Raw genomic sequence first — 18,562 nt, 5'->3', positions numbered from 1 at the left:
CCTCTGTTCCCAGGCCGGTGCGTGCTTGCCTGCTCTGTAGGGAGACATTTGGTTGCCATTGAGAAAGTGTGCGAAGTTCGAGCATGCTCAGCAAGGAAAAATCTCCTGGGAGATACTAGTTATTTGCTCTTTGGAAGTCTTTGCCTGCCATAGGTATCCTGTATGCTACTATTGGATATGGGTATAAAAGCTGCTTTCCGAGTTCAGCATAATCTAAAGTTACTTGAGACTTAGGAGCCAAGAAAGGAATATGAGGAGCACAGGATGTTCTCCAAGGGAAGCGCAATCTCATACCCAGTCTCCCTCTTTGCCTGGCGCAGCAGTGCCCTCAGCCATGCTGCTTTATTCCGAGCCTTGTGTTTAGTGAGAGGAACCGTCAAAATCTTTCAGGCAGCATTCACTTTGAATGATTTGAAATGTATTATTTACCACGTTCCTCTTTCTGCTTGATCTTTTATTGACATCTACCTCTTGATGTCTTAATTTTAAAAAAGGATCTGACTCTTCTGCCTCTCTGTCCTGCTCGGGTTGTAAAAGCTATTTCGAAGTGTTACTTCTGATGATATTTTGAGGAGATTAGTGCAGACCAGTGGGCCGCTTTGGCAGTATTTCTGCTTTCTCTCCTTGCAAACGCTGCAAGGAGGAGAACAGAGAACAAGAGAACTGATGCTTTCCACTGTCCCCTTCAATAGTAAGAAGTACAGATTCCACAGATAATGCTTTCTCACACTTCTAAGCAGGTGAGTAATTAGTTTTGAAATGTAACAGAAGCCACAGGGATGTAATCTGCACTGCAACAAGTTTGTTGATGAAGGGATGATGGGATGGTTGAACAGGCAGGCCCATCTCTAGGTACAGCTTCCAAAGCTTGCAATAAGAGCGCTGTGCTTTGCAGTAACTTATGCCGGTTTTCACTGTGAAGTAAGTTATGGTGGGAAAAGCAGCCTATTTTGCAGACACAACAGCAGCTAACAGAGCTTTTTTTGGTGTAAATTTGTCTTCTATGAAAACCAACCCTAGTCTGTCTTCATGCAGAATACACAATATTTTAGCCAGACATAAAATGAGGACTTACCTGTGGCAGCAGTATATCTGTATCTCTGTCTGACAGTATCTCTGATAGCTGTTCACAGAATAAATGCAGTGTTATCAATTATCTAAAGACAGAGAGGTACTGTATCTTGAAGGATCGGGCGAGCTGTCGTCAGACAAACAGGGGCAGACAGCGTCTAGACTGTGCTGTTCAGCACAGGTAGAGTTTCTCCAGGGATCTTTTAGTGGTTCAAGTATTCACAGAAAGAGAAATAAGATAGAAACCTAAGCAAGTTTGGAAGCTTTGCTATAATTTTTAAAATCATTTTCGAAAGAAGAATGAAGACATAATTTTAAAGCACTATAGGACACTCGAATCTGGATATTCTACAATTGCACCTCATGACCTGTTGTATCTCCACCAGGATGCCAAGGAGTCTATTAAGTTGTTTTCTAAACAGCACTACAGAAAGCAATTTTTTTTTCTTGATGGTACAAGCATTTCTTACTAGAAACTATGTTGTTACCAAGTGTGGTATTTCCCTGGTCAAGCATAATAAAGGCTTCTGGTGAAAGACTTAATTAAAAAAAAAATCATTGTATATTCAATTATATCGAGCAGTTTTACAAACTTCTAAAAAGTCTCTTTTGGGAACAGATGTTTAAATATTTAAAGCCTGCAGGAATTTTTTCTGTTTTTATAGTGGGTTGTATACTGAGCGTACAACTGTGACCATAAATATGTTCTTCCCAGTGGAAGACGGATGTAATAATTTTGTGGGAGTCTGATCACAAGCTTTGGGCAAAAAGGAAACTAGTCAAGGACATTATGGCTTCAATTTAACATGTTTGCCTAGGCGCCTTCCCCGGGTGCATGATGCTGAACACTGATGTCGTTGTCCTCTGCGGTTTTGAGCCACTGGGCCATAAGGATACCCTTTTTGTGCAGCGCAGCGTGTGTGGTGGCAAGCTCGCGAGCTTCTGCTCCGTACTCGTGCAACACACCCTTAACGCAACTAATCGTAACTGGTCTCTCTCAAACAGGAGGGAGAACGGGGTCTTGGCACGCTGACCGCTGCATTTTGGTCTTCTGCTAGGGGCCTGCGTGCTCAGGGAAGGGAGAAGCTCCTCTGAAGGGCCACTGAACAGGCAAATTAGGCTCTGGTGCTTAACAGCTCTCCGGAGCAGCCAGCTTGCATTTAGGCAGCTTGAATACCTCTACTATGTACTCATACTTGGTTCAGAGAAATAGTATTTCCTCCGAGCCGTTTTATTTCTCAAAAACAGGACTGTATCAGATTTTCCCCCAACTGCTGAACAGTAGTATTAATGTAGTGTGTTATTTATTCTTTTGACATGTTTTTATTTCATGGAAAACATCTACGTTATGCTTGAGGCTGGGTATGGTTCTGGATCCCTTTCAGAATTCTGTTAAATCTGGAAGTAAATCAGATTACTTTCTTCTACTATAAGCACATTCGGCTTGGCTTTCGCATGAGGTGTTGTATGGGTGAATGAGCCCAGAGCACTCCAGCTGGTGCAACAGCTTTATTTATGCAGAGTGATGGCATGAAAGGGTTTTGGAAAAAATGCTTTTAATGGCTTCAGGAGTGATTTGTACTACTATTGAGCCACCAGACTGCTTTAAGTTCTTACCCACTTTGCTTGTGTTTTCCAGTGACAAACTGTGGGCTCAGGTGATGACCCAGTTGATCAAGAAACTCTGTGCTGGCTGGAAACACAAGAAAGAGAGGTTTTCTTAAACTCTATTTATATGTTCCTAGCGTTTACCATGTGGCAACAAGGCTTCCACAGTCTTTCTGTCTGTAATGTGAAATAGCTTTTTGCCCACATGATGATGCCTTTATATCTCAACTTTAAAATGCTTTAGGTCTTCATAAAATGGTAACATGTACTTTGTCACTTCTACAACACATTTTGTCATCAGTAAAGGACTATCTGGTTGACTTCAACATGTATTTCATGCACTTTTTACTCCTATTTTTTTTTCCCCATGGATTTTTTTTTTTAATTGTATTTTGTCACTTGTGCAAGCATGTTGAGTTTTACTTTTTCATAGGTTTTAGTCACAGAATTGGCACAAATGGGTTATGCAAAATGGAAGGGGTGTCAGTGAAATCAAATATATGATACCAGTAGCTTGCAACTTCTTCCTAAGCATCATTTCTTATACAGGCAGTTTTGACAACAGGTTGAAAAACACCTCAGAAAGCAGGTTCTGAATTTCAAGGTAAAGAAGAAATGTCCTCCCCCCACCCTGAGATAAAGCAGAAATTTTGTGCAAAAGTTGTAGTCTGTTCAAGTTGGGAAAGTAAAGTGGCAGGAAAGTATTTTCAAAGAAAAACACTGTGTTGAACTTCATGTACAAGTAGGTTACAAACATGTATATGGTGGTTAAATGGTGATATAATAAATGCAAAGCAAGTGGGCAATATTTAATTCAAATTTCAATGTGTCTAATAACAAATGAAGCATTTGTGTTGAAATATCTCCCTCTGGGCTATTAAGGGATTCATGGCTTCAGGAGCTCCCCATTTTGCTTAGCGTGCCTTTGGATTTGCAGGGAAAACACAGTTGTTGGGGAAGAGTCACTAACTGAGCAATTGGAGCTAATCATCCCCTTGGCTTAGCAGATGAGATGCTAATTTTCCTTCCAGGAATAGCCAGAATTACCTGTTTGTGCAGTGCCTTCAAGTCGGCTGATTTAAAACCTGAAGAAAAAACTTCAAAATTGGCTGTGTTGGTTTGAATAGGATATTGGCATTCCTGATTCAAGTAAATAGCATTGATCATGGTACAAGGGTACCATGAAGGGGTAGCGAAGAATAAATAGCAAAGACAAGTCCCTAGAGGTTGGGAAATGGTCACAACCAGTCCCAAGAGTAACTTGTATGAAGAGGTTTCCAAGGGGTTCCTTTGAGAGGGTGAGCATATGAAGGCTTCACTTACTTAATTGCTCACTTACATATATACAGTGGCTTTGCTTGCTACTGTGAGATGTAGGGAAGAAAAAGAAATGTTCCTTGCCTGCAGTAAGTTTCTAAAGCAAGGTTGTCCGGAAAAGATAGCACACAGCAAATCAATATGTTTACTGTCTTGTTTAATATCACTGACAGTCATCAAAAGTAATTTTAATTTTGTGGGTTTAAAAAAAAAATTTGTAGGCTAGACTTGCTTGATTCACAGAACAACCTGTGTTTATGCTTAAGGGATGAGGCTTTTCACAGAGGCAATTGCAAAGGCATACAGAAATCTATTACTCCACTTGTTGATAGATCTACTGACAGGTGTGTGGTTGAGGAAAAAAGATAGCATACATCAGATTTGTGTGGGATGGGACTGCTCTTTGCTGACATCTGGCAGAAGACTTGGAATCTGGGACAGCTGCGAGCGCCACAGAATTGCAAACAGCGTTAGGACCTGACTGCAATGAAGATAAATGAGCTCCAGTTGGAAGCTGAGTGGCCCTAAAGGTAGAAGCAGTAATGAATGTGGGCACTCTGAATGCTGTACAGATAAGCTTGCAAGAGGTGTTTTTTTTGTCCTGTACGTACATAAATGTTCATTATTCTGGATTTCAGGCTACATTCTTGGTGTACTGAATAGTTTGCGTTTGTAAAGCTTTGTGTTACTTACCGCTTAGGTCCCTAAATTTGACATTGGTTTCATGTTCTAGCTAGTTTGGTGTTAACAACTAAGGTACTGTATTGCTCTACAAATCTGAGTGTTTAGTCTGTCCATCTCGATGACCATACCATACAAACTGGGTCATGGGATAAGACAGCGTGATTTAGAGGTTTTCAGAGTCTGACCAAGATGGGCAACTTTGTGGGCTACCTTTATTTTCATGACAGGTGATGAACTTTATTCTATTATGGATACTCTACCTTAATTGAGGGCATTTCTTCTTGCTGCAAATTTTAGGAAGTCTGCAAAATGCCAGAATATCCAGTTGCAAAAAGTAGACAGCCCTGGTGTTTTCTTGGGCAGGCAGGTAGGTTTTAAGAGGTTCATTTTCTGTGTCTTTAGGGACAGGAATCAGAAAAAAAATAAATCTGTGTTTAGAAATTAAGCCCAGTTTGGGAGCTCCCCCTCCATGCTGTTCTCCACTGACTGTGCAGGGGATGAGGCGCGAGCCTCTAATGCTCATCACCTTGACCATACGTCACCTAGAGTCTCCCTACTGCTGACTTTGTGAAACAGTCATCATTTACAATGCTTCTTTTTTTTAATCCCAGAAGACAGCCCAATGGTACAGAAGAATGGCTTTTTATACTGCTTCCTTCTTTATCTGAATATGGTGGATGTGAGCAGAAAGGGCAGACAGCGGTCTGAACAGGAATCCAGAAACCACCGTCCCTTGCAATGTTACCATTAGAGGCTGGGCAGCCAAGCTTCGTCTGCCGGGTGCAAGCAGAGAAGCAGACACTCAGCACCTGTGTCTGTACTACTGCCCTTCAAGCTTGAGCTATTTTTCTATTAAGAGCTTTTGGTGTCACATTTCTTTGCTTCCACAAAAATGCTGGTCCATTAGCCGAACGAAAAGTTTCTGGATTTATGTCAGATTTCTGATGTATGTTTTTCTTTGTAAGGACCTTCATGTAATTTCAAGGGTGTATGAGGTTCTGTGCAGAATAATGTGAAGCGTGAACGTTGTCTTAGCGAGGCAGTTGTTTGGGGGCTTCAGTAGTTCCTTAAGAAAATCAGACTTTAAAGAGAAGATTTTCCAAGAAGTGTTCAATATTCTCCCATGAGGAACTGCCAAAGACTCGTAAGTCAATGTTGACTTCAAAGCTTTCAAAAAATCTCCCTTCTCTGCTGCAGACTTTTCCTTCCTCCAAATTGTGTTTGTTTTGTGTTTGTGTCACCTCTAGGTATTCCCACGCAGCTGTCCCACGTGGTGCTTGGTGGCTCCTGCTCAAGAAACAAATTTTGGTTATTGTCGTTTGCCTGGAACGGGGCTGATCCAGTCCCCTCATTTAGCATGACTTCAAAATTTGCCATTTATTGCTGCAATGGCTAGCCGTGTGCATCGTGTCTGCTGCCTCGCGGGCTGACTTTCACCACTGCTGCCCCTGGCGCGCGAGCTCTCTGCTGAGCAAGTGCTGGGGATGCTTGCTTTCTTTGACGCTGATTTGTCGTAACTTTCAAAATTGTGCTTTTTAGCGAAGAAATCATGTTAGTGTTATTTAGATTAATAACTTAAATTTTTGTAATCGCCGTATTTGCTTTGTACGAGTCTGCCACGCACTTGCAGAAATTAACTGGGATAATGCTTCAGAGAATATAAAAGTCTGAGCTGTACTGGCTTTCTGTGTGCTCCCCATCATTTCAGATTGAATTTGGTTTCAGTCTTCCTGGTCTTCTTTCCTTGTTATTATTTTATTTTTTTAATGTGGGTTCAAGAAACTTGCTCCCTTATTTCATGTTTATGATAATTCTGGTATATTAATGAAAATGCGTCTCCGTTGACAATTTATGCTGCAGGTATAGAATTTTCCCTTACTGAAGGTGTGCTACGTGCTTTTGGCAGGGCTGGACACTTATACCCATTTTGCTGTTACCGAAGGGGAGGGAAAAGGAAATATGAGGGATCAGTGCATCCTATGAGAAGTGGCCTTGGTTGATAGCGTGGCCTCTGCAGTGGGGGTGGCTGAGGTGCAGACATGTCCTGCTCCCTCTGCTTTGGAACATTAATGTTGGGTGCCCTCGTGGTTAGATTTGCTACAGCTGCTCTCTCCGAGTCCCCCACGTGTGACCTGTGCATATTATCCTGTCTATAACTTATGATGATTCCTTACGCTTACTCCAATTTGTGCAGTTTTATGTTTTTCTGCAAATATGAAGGTGCTTACAACTGAAGATGCATATTTGACGGGAGTCTTATTTAGCACCGTTCACTGTAGTGCTCTCCACAGCTGAGGCTTTCCAAAAGTTTTACCAGAAGCTGAGAGTTAAAAGCACGTGCGAGCAGTTTGCCTGGATTGCCCCTCTTTCTCCTTGCTGCTTCACGTTCATCATCCTCTGGAAGATCTGGAATGAATTTGTACCTTTCTAGTCCTCTGGTGCCTTCCTAGTTCTTACTGATGGTTTATAAACCATTGAGTCGGTTTGAGTTGTCTCATCCGGTGTTATATTGATTACTTTAATCTCTTTCAAATGTTTCATTGCCGTATGATCTGGGAAGACAGTGTTGGGCCAGCATCTGAGAGGCCTTGACTGCAGTTTTAGCTCTGTGGCTGGTCAGCTTGGTGACTTTACAGGCCAGTCACATCATCCCGCTGTGCCTCAGGCTTCCCCACCTTTCAAAGGAGTATAGCGAACAGTCTGCTGCCTTCTGTTTCATGCTGTGAAAAAGTGTTTAAGCAAAACAAAAGAAGTGGAAAAGGCCTAGATACCTGGTACCGTTCTCCCCCTATAACAGGAGTCTTCAGGCTTCGGGAACTTCTTGCATCAAATGTCCAAATCTCATTGCCTGATCTAGAAGAGCAGAGTAGTTAGTAGATCAGATTAGCATCTATTCCAACATGAGCTCTGCTCACGTTTCTAGCAGTGGGTTATTGCTTCTCTTTTCCTCAGTATTTTGGAATTTTTGTAACCCTTTATCCCCCTCCCAAAAAAGTGCTGTTTATACTCCTAGCTCCCTTTAGACTAAGTCAGTTTGATTGATTGTTCATCCTGCCAAAGAAAAATACGTGGAAACTTTAATTGGCCTGGACCTTTCCAATGCTATAAAATGTACATTTTTGAAGATGGAGAACTAAAATAGCTTTATGCTGAACCACATCGTGGCCTTTGTCCAGCTACTGCATAAGTATATACAGAACTTCAGTCTGTTCTCCCTAGTAACGAGTGACAGGACGAGAGGAAACGGCCTCAAGCTGCGCCAGGGAAAGTTTAGGTTAGGTATTAGGAAAAACTTCTTCGCCGAAAGGGTGGTCAAGCATTGGAACAGGCTGCCCAGGGAAGTGGTTGAGTCTCCATCCCTGGAGGTATTTAAAGAACGGATAGATGTGGTGCTCGAGGACATGGTATAGTGATGGACTTGGCAGTGACAGGTTAACGGTTGGACTCGATGATCTTAAGGGTCTTTTCCAACCTTAACGATTCTATGATTCTATGATTCATCTAAGCATGTAGTATCTATGTAAAAGGATTGTTAACATGTGATTAGGACAAAACCACGTTTACTAATCTGTCTAATGGCAGTTGTAGCTTTTTGTGCCTTCCAGGTGTTTCAGGTAGAGTTAGGTGAGATGGCTTGAGCCAGTCTAGTGGCCTGCCAGCAGCTGGCTAGGCTTAGCTTGCCCCAGCCTTAGGTTTGCCAGCCTGCTAAGAGCTGATTTAATTTCCTAACCCGGTAAAAAATGAACACAGAGTTGTTTTCTTTTGGGTTAGCGAGGTGCGTTGGCTCAGTGAAGGGTCTGAGGAGGGTGAGAGTTGGTGCACGGCATCAGGCAGGGAAGGAGCAGGAGGGTCCAAAGCTCCTCCGCCGTCTCGGGTAACTCCTCCCCTCGCGCAGGTTGGGATGCAGGTTAGCTCTCTGCAGCAGTCTCTCTCCATCTTTGCAGATGCTACAGCACTACCGAGAAGGGCACTGACACCCAGCAAATCTGCAGCAGAAACAATAGATGTGATTTTGTCCCTGGGTTTCACCAGCTGTTGCAAAGAGCAGGCAGTAACTCTTAATTTTCAGAGTTCAGATGTGTTCTTTTTATTTGCCACTGTTTGCTCCTGTACCAGTTGTCTACCTCTACTTACGCAGCTCTAAGCAGAGTACGTGTTGGAGTCTGGTGGCCACTGCTTTTTCTGCTCCATTAATACCCTCCCCAATTTATCAACATCTTCTTTCTACTGGAGTGTCTTTAAAATTCTCTATCTTCCGTCCAACTTGATCCTTCTCCTCATCGTGACGGACATTAGGTATCCTAATCCCCCCAGGTTTGCTTAATATTTGCTTAATGCTCTTCTGTTGCATTCTGTGACCTTAATTCTTGGTTTTCTAGATCAAAGTGATTTAGAGAAAGGTATACAGCTTGACTAATGTGCTGTATTGTTTTAGAAAGGGTAATTGTAATAATTTTTAAGGCCTCTTTTACATAAAGGCATAATAAAGATACTATGCCAATGTTATGACAACACTATAGTGAGTGAGACTAGTGTCATACAGGAAAAAAAAAAACAACAACTTAAATAATGTCCAATGCAGCATGCTGATGTTTAGACATATATACAGATTAAAAAAGGAAAGGTCTGCTTTTAATTTCGTAAGTAGCAGATGCATGTGATCAGGGTGGCCGATACTTCTTAGAGCTTTGCTTCCAAAGGGAAGCGTGCGTGTGTGACTGAATGGTTCAATATGTATATATTACAAGAGTTTCTATATTGCTAACTGTTAATAATAATAATAAACCTCTCAGCTGTATATATGCAGTGGTTTGGCTTGTACCTTTCCTCCATGATTTTTTTGGCTCCTGGATTGGGGCCTTTTTTCCTTGTTTCACTAAGTTTATTGGCCTGTCTGAATGTGTGTGTGGGCCACTAGATCATCTAGTCAGAAGAGTATTTATAGAAAGGTTCAAGCTCTGTAATATTTCCTTGCGTTGATTATTTAATGTTATCGCTTGAACTGACTGTATTGATTCCTATGTTTAGGATTTAATGGAAAGAACAGATTTCTTCTTCATCCACTTTAAATGGCTATACCTAGTCAAAAACTACCGTAGTAACACAGCAAGCGCAGAGGTTCTTCCTGCCGTGTTGGTGCTGTCTGTGGTATATGGTGACTTCAGAAGAGCTCTTAAAACAGCTTTTGAATTAATAAGGACATGGCCCAGTATCTTTGTGGGCAGTGCCACTTCCAGACAGGGTGCATGTGTTACCTTTTTAAACATCCCTGTATACTTCACATGCATGAAAACAAGATTTATTTATAAGTAGGTCTCCTGGAGTCTTACTATATAGGGCTTGGTATCTTTTCTTCTGGAATTCCTGCCTCCAACTGCAGCTTTCTGGTTGGCACTTCTTGCCTCATAAAAAAGTTTCAATGTAATTCAATTAAATTGATTTTATTCTTTTAACTTATTCTTTTTACATTTTAGCTTACAGTGCCAATTGAGGAAAAATCTCCCTCTCAGTAGTATTTGCATGCGCTTGGGTAGGTTTCGCTAGTATCTCTAGCCCTGTTGGGTAGGACAGTACTGGTTCATTGCAAAAGTTTGCCTGTGTTTTTTGTTCTCCTTCACTTGTGCCTGTTGAGCTGATATGTAGAAGTCTGCGATCCCTAATTTTTCATTCCCTTACTTCTCAGCTAACACTTTTTTTTTTTTTTTTTAATCGAAGTGCTTTTTAAAAATTTTTTACTCCAAGCCACTTGCTGTATGAAAAATCTGTGAGAACAAATCAGGACATGGAAGAGTGATGTGTAGTAAATAGTATATCCTGCCAAAGACAGGACTGGTTTTATTCTGTCCTTATGGAGGGAACTGGTATCTTATTACATGGCACTGTTCTTTATAGTATACTGTAGAACTGGTGATGCATTCACTAATATACAGGCTGTCTTGTGCTTCCTATTTTTCCCATAGGCTTCTCAGTATTTGTAACCTCAGAGTAAAAGCCAGACAATGATTGGCCGTACTCTTTTTATGCCTCTGTTCAGCTGGAAAGTTACATTTCCATTCTTTCTGTGTGCTACATGTTTTTTTAATGGTCATTGATCAGCATATAAAAGTCATGCAGAATGGAAATGCAATTACCAAGAAAGATAAATAGACAGTAGCAGCTGGTTTCATCAGAAACCCAGCTAGACTGTCAAAAGGCGGGGGGGGGGGAAGTGAAATAAAATTCTAGTATGATGTGTAACATTTGACAAGTAAAACTAATGGTCCTTGAATTAAACAAGAAGGTTCAAAGTTGTGCCAGTTAATGAAAAATCACACTGAATCACTGTTGTAGCTCTGCTCCCTTTTTAGGATAGGATAATTATTTAGCAGAAATGTACTGTGTAATGTGGTGCGAAAGCTGCACGGAAACAAAATTAGCAGGCTGATTCCTGAGGTTACTTTCCATGGATGCGAAGCAGACATCCCCATTCAGCGAGCAGCGCAGGCGAGCTGGTGCAGGTGTAGCCTTCCCCTAGCACAGCAAGGAACGTGCGGTCCCTGCTGTTCCCCTCTTGCTTACAGGGCTCCGTGGAACATCAGATTTCCCTTGCGTTTCCCAACCAGCGTTTTTGCTCTGGCTTCTTCTGGACTTCCCAGTGGCACACCCTCATAGTTCTTGGCCCATCAGTGGGATCAGGCTGGGCTCCAGGTTCTAGAGCAGCTCTGGTCCCCAAAGGAAGCAAAATATTTAGACCATGTAATTGGGGTCATCTTGTACCCCTTTGGCTTTCCTGGTTTGCAGACCCTTAAGCAAGGTGGCAGCTGCAAAGGGCCAGAGAAGGCTGGAAGGACCAAAGGAAAAAATGCTGACATGCCCAGGAGGGAATGATGGTCAGCAAGTGGCGAGTTGTCCCACCTGCTGTCCTCACCTTCCTCCCTTCTCTGGGAGCCCTGGCTGTGGCTGCTAACAGCCTGATTCATAAATACATAAAAATTAGCACAATTCATTGAAGTCTGGGTTCTGTCATGCTCTGTTTCCAATGTCGCCTTTCCTTTTCCAGGAGAAAAGAAATACTTTCCCATTGTGCAGTACTGTAGCCAGTCTATCAGCCTTACCCCCAGGAGGTGATTAGCCTGTGTATTTTGAAAAGTATAAAGTTCGCCTGGTATTCTTGTTTTCATATGATACATTAAAAAGAAAATCATAATGGTTATTATTTTGTGTTAATGATCAGGTGGTTTATTAGCTGCAAGTACGTGTACCATAACGCTTATGTGCAACAACTCTTATAAATAAGTGATTTGGTCTTCTTTGCCCTTATTCTTTTAACAGATACAAGAAACGTGTTTCTCTAAACATGGGTGAAACAGAGCAGAGACCAACAGCAGGATCCCGGTTAGGAGCTCAGGAAAATGCTGGGATCAGTACCTTGGAGCACGGACAGAAACCACCTATGATGCCTCCTGGAAAACTCATCTCCATCAAAATTCAGATGCTGGATGACACGCAAGAAACTTTCGATGTTCCGGTAAGGATGTGGAGGCTGGGGTGGCTAAAGATTATTCAGGCATTTCTAAAAAATGCATGTTTTCAAACCAGTTCTCTTTCTATTTTGACTCTGATTCTTTGGCTAATGAATTCATGTTGCAGAGAAAATGGCTGTTATATCAGCATTAAATAGATGATGGTGTAATAGAATAACATTAAACAGTGAAGTGAACTGTAAATTACAGCTAAGCTGTTCAAATAGAAACAGCATAAAAGAGGTGAAAGTCCTTGGTGTGTTTTTTTTTTTCTTCAAATATTACATCAGTGATTTCATCTACTTTCTGAACAGTTTATATATTTCCTTGATGCTGTTTTGCTCTTGATCCAGTAAACTGTAGATCTGTACAGATTTGTTTCCTTTTTCTCTGGCAAATCCTTAGGATGGTAACTTGAAATCATCAAAGTTTTCACTAATTTATGTCACTCTTACTGACACCAAGTGCTCACGTGCATTGAGCGCAAGGAGAGAATCACAGCAGTCTCATCTAAAGTTTCTCCACACAGTCAGCGCACATTGAAATTAATCTAGGTTTGTACTTGCGAAGTAAGGAAACAGTTACTACTGCTCTTGTGTGTGATCAGAAGAATTAGTTTGAATTAGTTTTGGTACAAAGACCGATTCTGTTTTACACTATCTAGCTGTTAGTAACCACTAATGATTTTAACACGCCATGCTTAGGTAATTAACATGTAAGTTTATTGAACACTGTTGCTGTTATGAAAGTGTACTGGAATGTATATTTTTCAAAGTGCTCAGGGTTCAGTGAGTAGGAAACTGGAAACCCGAGTTCAAATTTCATTCTTTGTGGCTTGCATTTTGTGTAGCTATGGTAACTTCCATGCCTTCGTTGTCTCAGTTTTCCCTTCTGTGAAATGGAGGGTTACCAGTGAGATACATAATTCTTACACGTATAGTGCTCTGTGAAAGTGCTCACGGTCACTGAAAAAATGTTATACCTGTATGAAAGGTGAAGGAATCTGGATAAGGAAAATCCTTGTGGGGAAAAAAAACCCCACAAACCTGTTTAGAAGGTTTTGTTTGCTTTGTGTGTATACATGCACATGCTTTTTGGTCTGCTCTCTGCTGCTGTTTGTGACCCAACTACAGCTGCGTGTTCAGTCTCAGATTATCTTGTAGTAGAAAGTAAATTCTCTGGACAGACATTTGTGAACTGAACTGTCGTCAAGTGAAATGCTCACGTATGTAGCAACGTGTTATCGTTTTTGTGCCCTTCAGAATGCTTATCAAATATCCATAGGAAACAGACTACAGTTAGCAGTCTTCAGGTAATCATCGCTGTTCAAAAGTGTAGTTCTAGTTTAAATTATCAAATGCTAATGAAACTGGTGCTGCTTATCTTATGTGGTGCAAATATCCCTATTATCCCAGAGATGACTTCTTTTTTTTCCTGCAGCTGCTCTTTCACCATACTTTTACAAATTGCATGTCATTCCCAAAGTTAACAATCCTATTTAACAAACACTTAGTATGAACTATTTTGAGATCAGGTTCCTTTCATTAAATTGTTTAGAAGCAAACTAAGTAATGAGTGAATGCAACACACCTGTATAACTCCAGCTTTGCTTCTGGGAGTTTGAGAAAACAGTATGGTTTTGATCTTCAGTATTAGAAGATGTCCACGTTACTTTTTGTTTCTAAACTTCAGGAAGACCTGGGTTGAAAAAAACTCCTCTGTTCAGATCACTTCACTAGGATTGTTTTCTGAGGCTTTTATTTCATAAATACATCAATTCAAGGAGAGTCCAGTTGGTTTTAAGGTCAAATCTTGTGGTGAAATTTGCAGGATGCTTAAAGTCTCTTAGACCAGATTCCTAAAGCCTTTTGTCTTCAAGGTATGCATAGTCAAATGGAGCAATACACATCGTTTTCAGCCTGCTCTAAAAGGCATTAATTTTTTAGTCCCATTTCACAAAACTGAAAAACTTCTAATATATCTAAATTGAGATGTTTATTCGTGTTGGAAAACCCATGTTCCCATTTACAAGCTTGCTGTTTTTAGCCAGATTGGTACAGTATACACAGAAAAAGAAAGTGACACTGTTTCAACAAAATATTTTAGGAACAGCAAGTGTGGCTATGGGCAAAGGATGTTAAACGTACATGCCAAAGCACATCTGTGGGCTTGCTTTTCAGTAGAGAATTAAAGGCTTTTTTGCATGATGGAAGGTCTGCACTATTTCAAAACTTGAGCTGCCATGGTTATGAAAATAACCTTCCAAATATGATAAAAGTATAAACTGAGAAGGTTTTGTGTTTCCTACAGTTTCAGGAATTTTGCTGAACCTTTTTTTTCCTCTATTAGCAAATGGGCCAAACTTTGAGTAGTTTTATTGCTGCTTGTAATGTGTTTTTTAGGATGGTATGAAGTTTAAGTCATGCTAGTTTATTATTTGTTCGTGAATTCTGTGTAGAAATAGAAACAGATACTGGTGCTACTTCTTCCTGAATTTGGGGGAAGTAGTGAAGTAGTTGGGACTGTCCATCTGTCTTGTCCTCCTCCCTTGCTACTCCTACAGTTTCTTGTGTTATAGGTTCAGCCTCCTTGTGAGCTAAAACTGGAAAAAGATCTTATCTGAGTGCTGTTTTTCTTGGGTTTGCTTTTCGTTTGGTTTGGGGGTTTTTTGGTGGTTTTTTTTTTGTTTGTTGGGTTTTTTGTTTTTTTTTTTTTAAATTATTTTCCAGGAGACAAGATTTAATACCCTTGCACTTAAGCAATCCCCTTTCTTCCATCATAAGCAAATGTTTTGTTTTTATTAGAGCAAAATCATTCAGATTTCTATGTCTGTTCTGTGTATAACAAAACAGGAGAAAAACGTGACCTACTTCCATTCCCACTCAGTGCTGCTGCTCTATGGGCTGTTTAAAAGTGAAGTAACTCTGGCGTCATTTGTCCTTCTAAAGGAAAGTTGATTTTTACTGACCAACTTTTGGTGTTAGTGTTTTAGTGCTATATAATCATGCTATGTCCAGCTCATTGTATTAGCTTCTCACAAGGAAAAAAGAAGAAAGGAAAAAAAAGAAAAAAACAACAGAGATTGATCCACATTTCTTCATAGGGGCCTGTAAATGATTTTTTTCTTTTTGCCAGGAAAGAAACATAAAGTCTATGGAGAGAGTTTGTATGGGAGACTTGAAAAACAGAAGCCCACAATGAAGGCCTTTTCATCAATCTTTGCAAATGCAGTATTGGAACAGAAAGGGTACATCAGAAAAATCTTATATGCTACTTGCTGTTAACAGACAATATTTCACTGCAGAATATCCAAACATTCCTATATTCCAAAAAGCCAGTGAAAGCTTGAATAGATAAGCCTGGATCTTATACGCACATCTAGTGTTCCTTGCCAGCCCGGTTAGCTGGTTGCATGGCTCTTTTCAAGCACATACAGGTGCTTGGGGGAGGCGGGGGAAAGGTGGGCACTGCTGCTTTCAAAAACGTTTATCACAGTATTACTGTCACTTCATATTTACTGCCTTTAACATAAAAGGAAAGTATAAAATTCATCGGTTATCTTTTCGAGCACATTTTTGTCTATTCTACTATGAAAAGGTGAATTATGTAGAATATCCCTCCCCCTTTTAAGTTATTTGGCTTATGACTGGATTTCTGTACCTTTAGTTTGAGTCTGGCCCAAACTCTCGGACAAGAGCTGGCTTCAGCTGCAGTTATAGGTGATCAGTGCCTGAAAATCAGGCCACGAGTTGAAAGTTAATGACTGTTCAGTGCTTGCAGCTGTTGGTCATAGTGTTAGCTTTATGAAGGGGTTGCATGCAAGTGTGGAGCAGACTTCTGTCTCTTGCTTTGTGTTTCTAATTTCCAATTTGGCTGTATTTACTGAAAAATTAGTTGGATATGCTAACCGAAGACCGCAGAGGTCCGAAATACACCAGTCAGTTTCAGCTAGTGTTGGGCTGGGTTATGACTACGTGATAAAATGAGCAAATACAGTCCCTTTCTGCTAGGTAAGAGGACAATAGCTTTAGCTAAAAGGAATACTGTGAAGGAGGAAGAACATTTTTTCACCCTTGTACACATAATGATAATCATATATAGATAGATCTTGGGCATTTTGAGAGACTGACACTTGTACCTAAGATTTGCAGAACCCAGCACTGCCGAATAGAAGTTGTGTATTATACAAGAGAGGGTGGAGGTGTACAGTTCTGCTTCATTTTGCTCTGGTTTTGTTTCTACCGGTCTCATCTAAGTTAGTCAGAAGAGAATGGGACTGATTCCATAAAACCGTAGTAAAACTTACGTTTTTTCTTACGTTTGTTTTAATACGGTCTTCCCTGTAGGTTCAAACCAGTTTATGTAAAAAAGAAATACAGTTTTTAAGGAACAGTAGAAATAGCTGATGGTTGCATCTACTTCTTCTGGGGAAGAAAACCCTTTAATGTTTACTGTCTATGCCTTTTGTATTATATTTACTTTTATACTTGTTTCAGTGCCAGAAGTAATATGCTTTAAACTACTCCTAAGCAGGAAGAGTCAGTGTTGCTGCTTTCTAGGTAATGCTGAAGACATGACTGCTTCTCGTGTTAGACTGCTGGGATGATTCGGTGACTCAGACCAGGTTTAACCCTGACTGACATGATGCCTGTCACCGATCATATCCTACTCTCTGGGTTGAATGACGCTGATGTGACTGGAATGATGCTACTGATGCTAAATAGAAAGTCAGAGTTGTTTCTTTCTCATTAGCATCAAAGGTGAGATCAAAGTATATCACAGGAGGTAAGGATTCTTCTTCTGGTTAGGATCTGGTCTCTTTAATTAAAACCAAACCGAAGTCCTCTTTATTGTGTCTGGAAGAAAATAGTTGCTGCCTCTTTGTGGCTGTATTTTGGAAAGACCAAAACATACTTGCCTGTCAGATTACTCAAGTTTATTAAACATCTGTTTTGTGTCTTATGTAAACTTTATTTCCCTTTGAATGTGTTCAAGCTTTGTGAAATACGCAGGGTTGGAAAATGTCATCCGCTTTGAGGGATTAACACCTGGTTTCTTAAGCAACAGGAGTCTCTTAATAGAAAGCAGGGTGAGGGTATAATCCTTAGTAAACATCAGTTGTAAACATTTCATTTCCATTTGCTTTTCTCTCAGAAGAGAAAGGCTTCCTCATCTTTAGGTTATCTGAGAATAAAGAGAATAATGACCAAATGGTCTTGGTTTACAACTGTTTATCTTCCACTGGAGTTCAGCTGTAGTGCCTTGGCAGGGAATGTCTGTGCCTCAAGTCCCAAATTTTCAGAGAGGAGGACTTCATAATCCTGCTGGGACTCTGTGTCTTAAGGCTAACATTCTGGGTGAGGTTTTTTTGTTTGGCTGGTTTTGTTTGTTCGTGCAGCCGTATAACGGTGGTTCATATTCCCTTTGTGGAGAAAATGCCTTCTATTAAGTGTACTCCCCACCAACTTCAGGCCAGTGTAAGCATGCCAGAAAAAGCTTAATAATAGAAAGTCTCAATACTTCACAACAAAGATTACGTGTGCTTTGTTATAAGTTTGCACAAGCATTGTGTTACTCTATTAAATTTGAAATCTCAGCCACAGTTTTATAAATGTTTAAATTATTTTCTGTAACATCTATGGGTTACGGTAATTGCTGTGTCCTCGATATGCATATTATAACCAGTGAATAAAACAATTTTATCAAAAGAGCATTAGACAGTAAGGCAGTGCAGAAACATGAAACGTTTATGCTTTCTTAGCCAGCTTCAACTTCAGTTCAGTATGAATTGCATTTTTTTTCCAGCTTAGGAAGTGAACAGCAGGTCAAATGTCAGTTATTCATCAGTCTGAGACTTTCTTTTCTTCTCATGCCTGAAATTATTTGGCCATCACTGTCAGACTATTTCCAATGAATATCAAGCATTTAAATATTCACTAATTGTCACACCAACCCTGCTGGATCTTCTGAAATTACAAGAAGAAAACCATTTTTTTTCCCTACAATTCTGAAACATATCAGTTGCGTTTTTCTCAGCAGAAGGTTATTAGTAGATACCCAGTAAACTGTGATTTTTTTTTTTTTTTTTTTTGTTGACGGATGATTAGAATGTCCTTGTTGAAAGACAGGGAATTTTAGTGACTTGTGGTGATAATTTACGTGCTTTTCAAAACGGAAGAGAGAGTAATCCACAAGCAAACTTCTGTAACCTGAGGCAGCAGGCTGTTTAAACTCCTGATTTCTTTGTTACGATGTTCTGTAGAATGAACAGAATAAGTGGGAATATAATTTTAAGTGCCAACAGATCCAGTCCATTTTCAGCCTGGTTTGATGTATTTGAAGATAACTGGGAAATGAATGTAATTTTCTTGAATGAGTTA

General features: G+C 40.3%; 1 protein-coding gene across 4 annotated transcripts in view; it reads left to right on the top strand.

Annotated features, from left to right (window-relative positions):
* The window catches only part of FARP1 (FERM, ARH/RhoGEF and pleckstrin domain protein 1), a 214,886-nt gene that overhangs the window by 31,234 nt on the left and 165,090 nt on the right, over positions 1-18,562 (top strand). For all 4 annotated transcript variants that reach the window (XR_015704601.1, XM_087756585.1, XM_087756584.1 and 1 more), the window contains exon 2: positions 11,992-12,187. Coding sequence is in view for 3 of the 4 variants with exons in the window: in XM_087756585.1 (XP_087612711.1) it covers positions 12,017-12,187 (171 nt within the window). In the remaining variant the exon portion in view is untranslated. The remainder of the gene's footprint in view (positions 1-11,991; positions 12,188-18,562) is intronic.

This window comes from Nipponia nippon, unplaced genomic scaffold (assembly GCF_047370975.1).
Source record: "Nipponia nippon isolate SJK-2023a ecotype South Korea unplaced genomic scaffold, ASM4737097v1 scaffold_2, whole genome shotgun sequence".
NCBI classification, from domain to species: domain Eukaryota; kingdom Metazoa; phylum Chordata; class Aves; order Pelecaniformes; family Threskiornithidae; genus Nipponia; species Nipponia nippon.
Note: the sequence above shows the minus strand (reverse complement) of the source record. Positions and strands in the feature narration are given on the sequence as shown.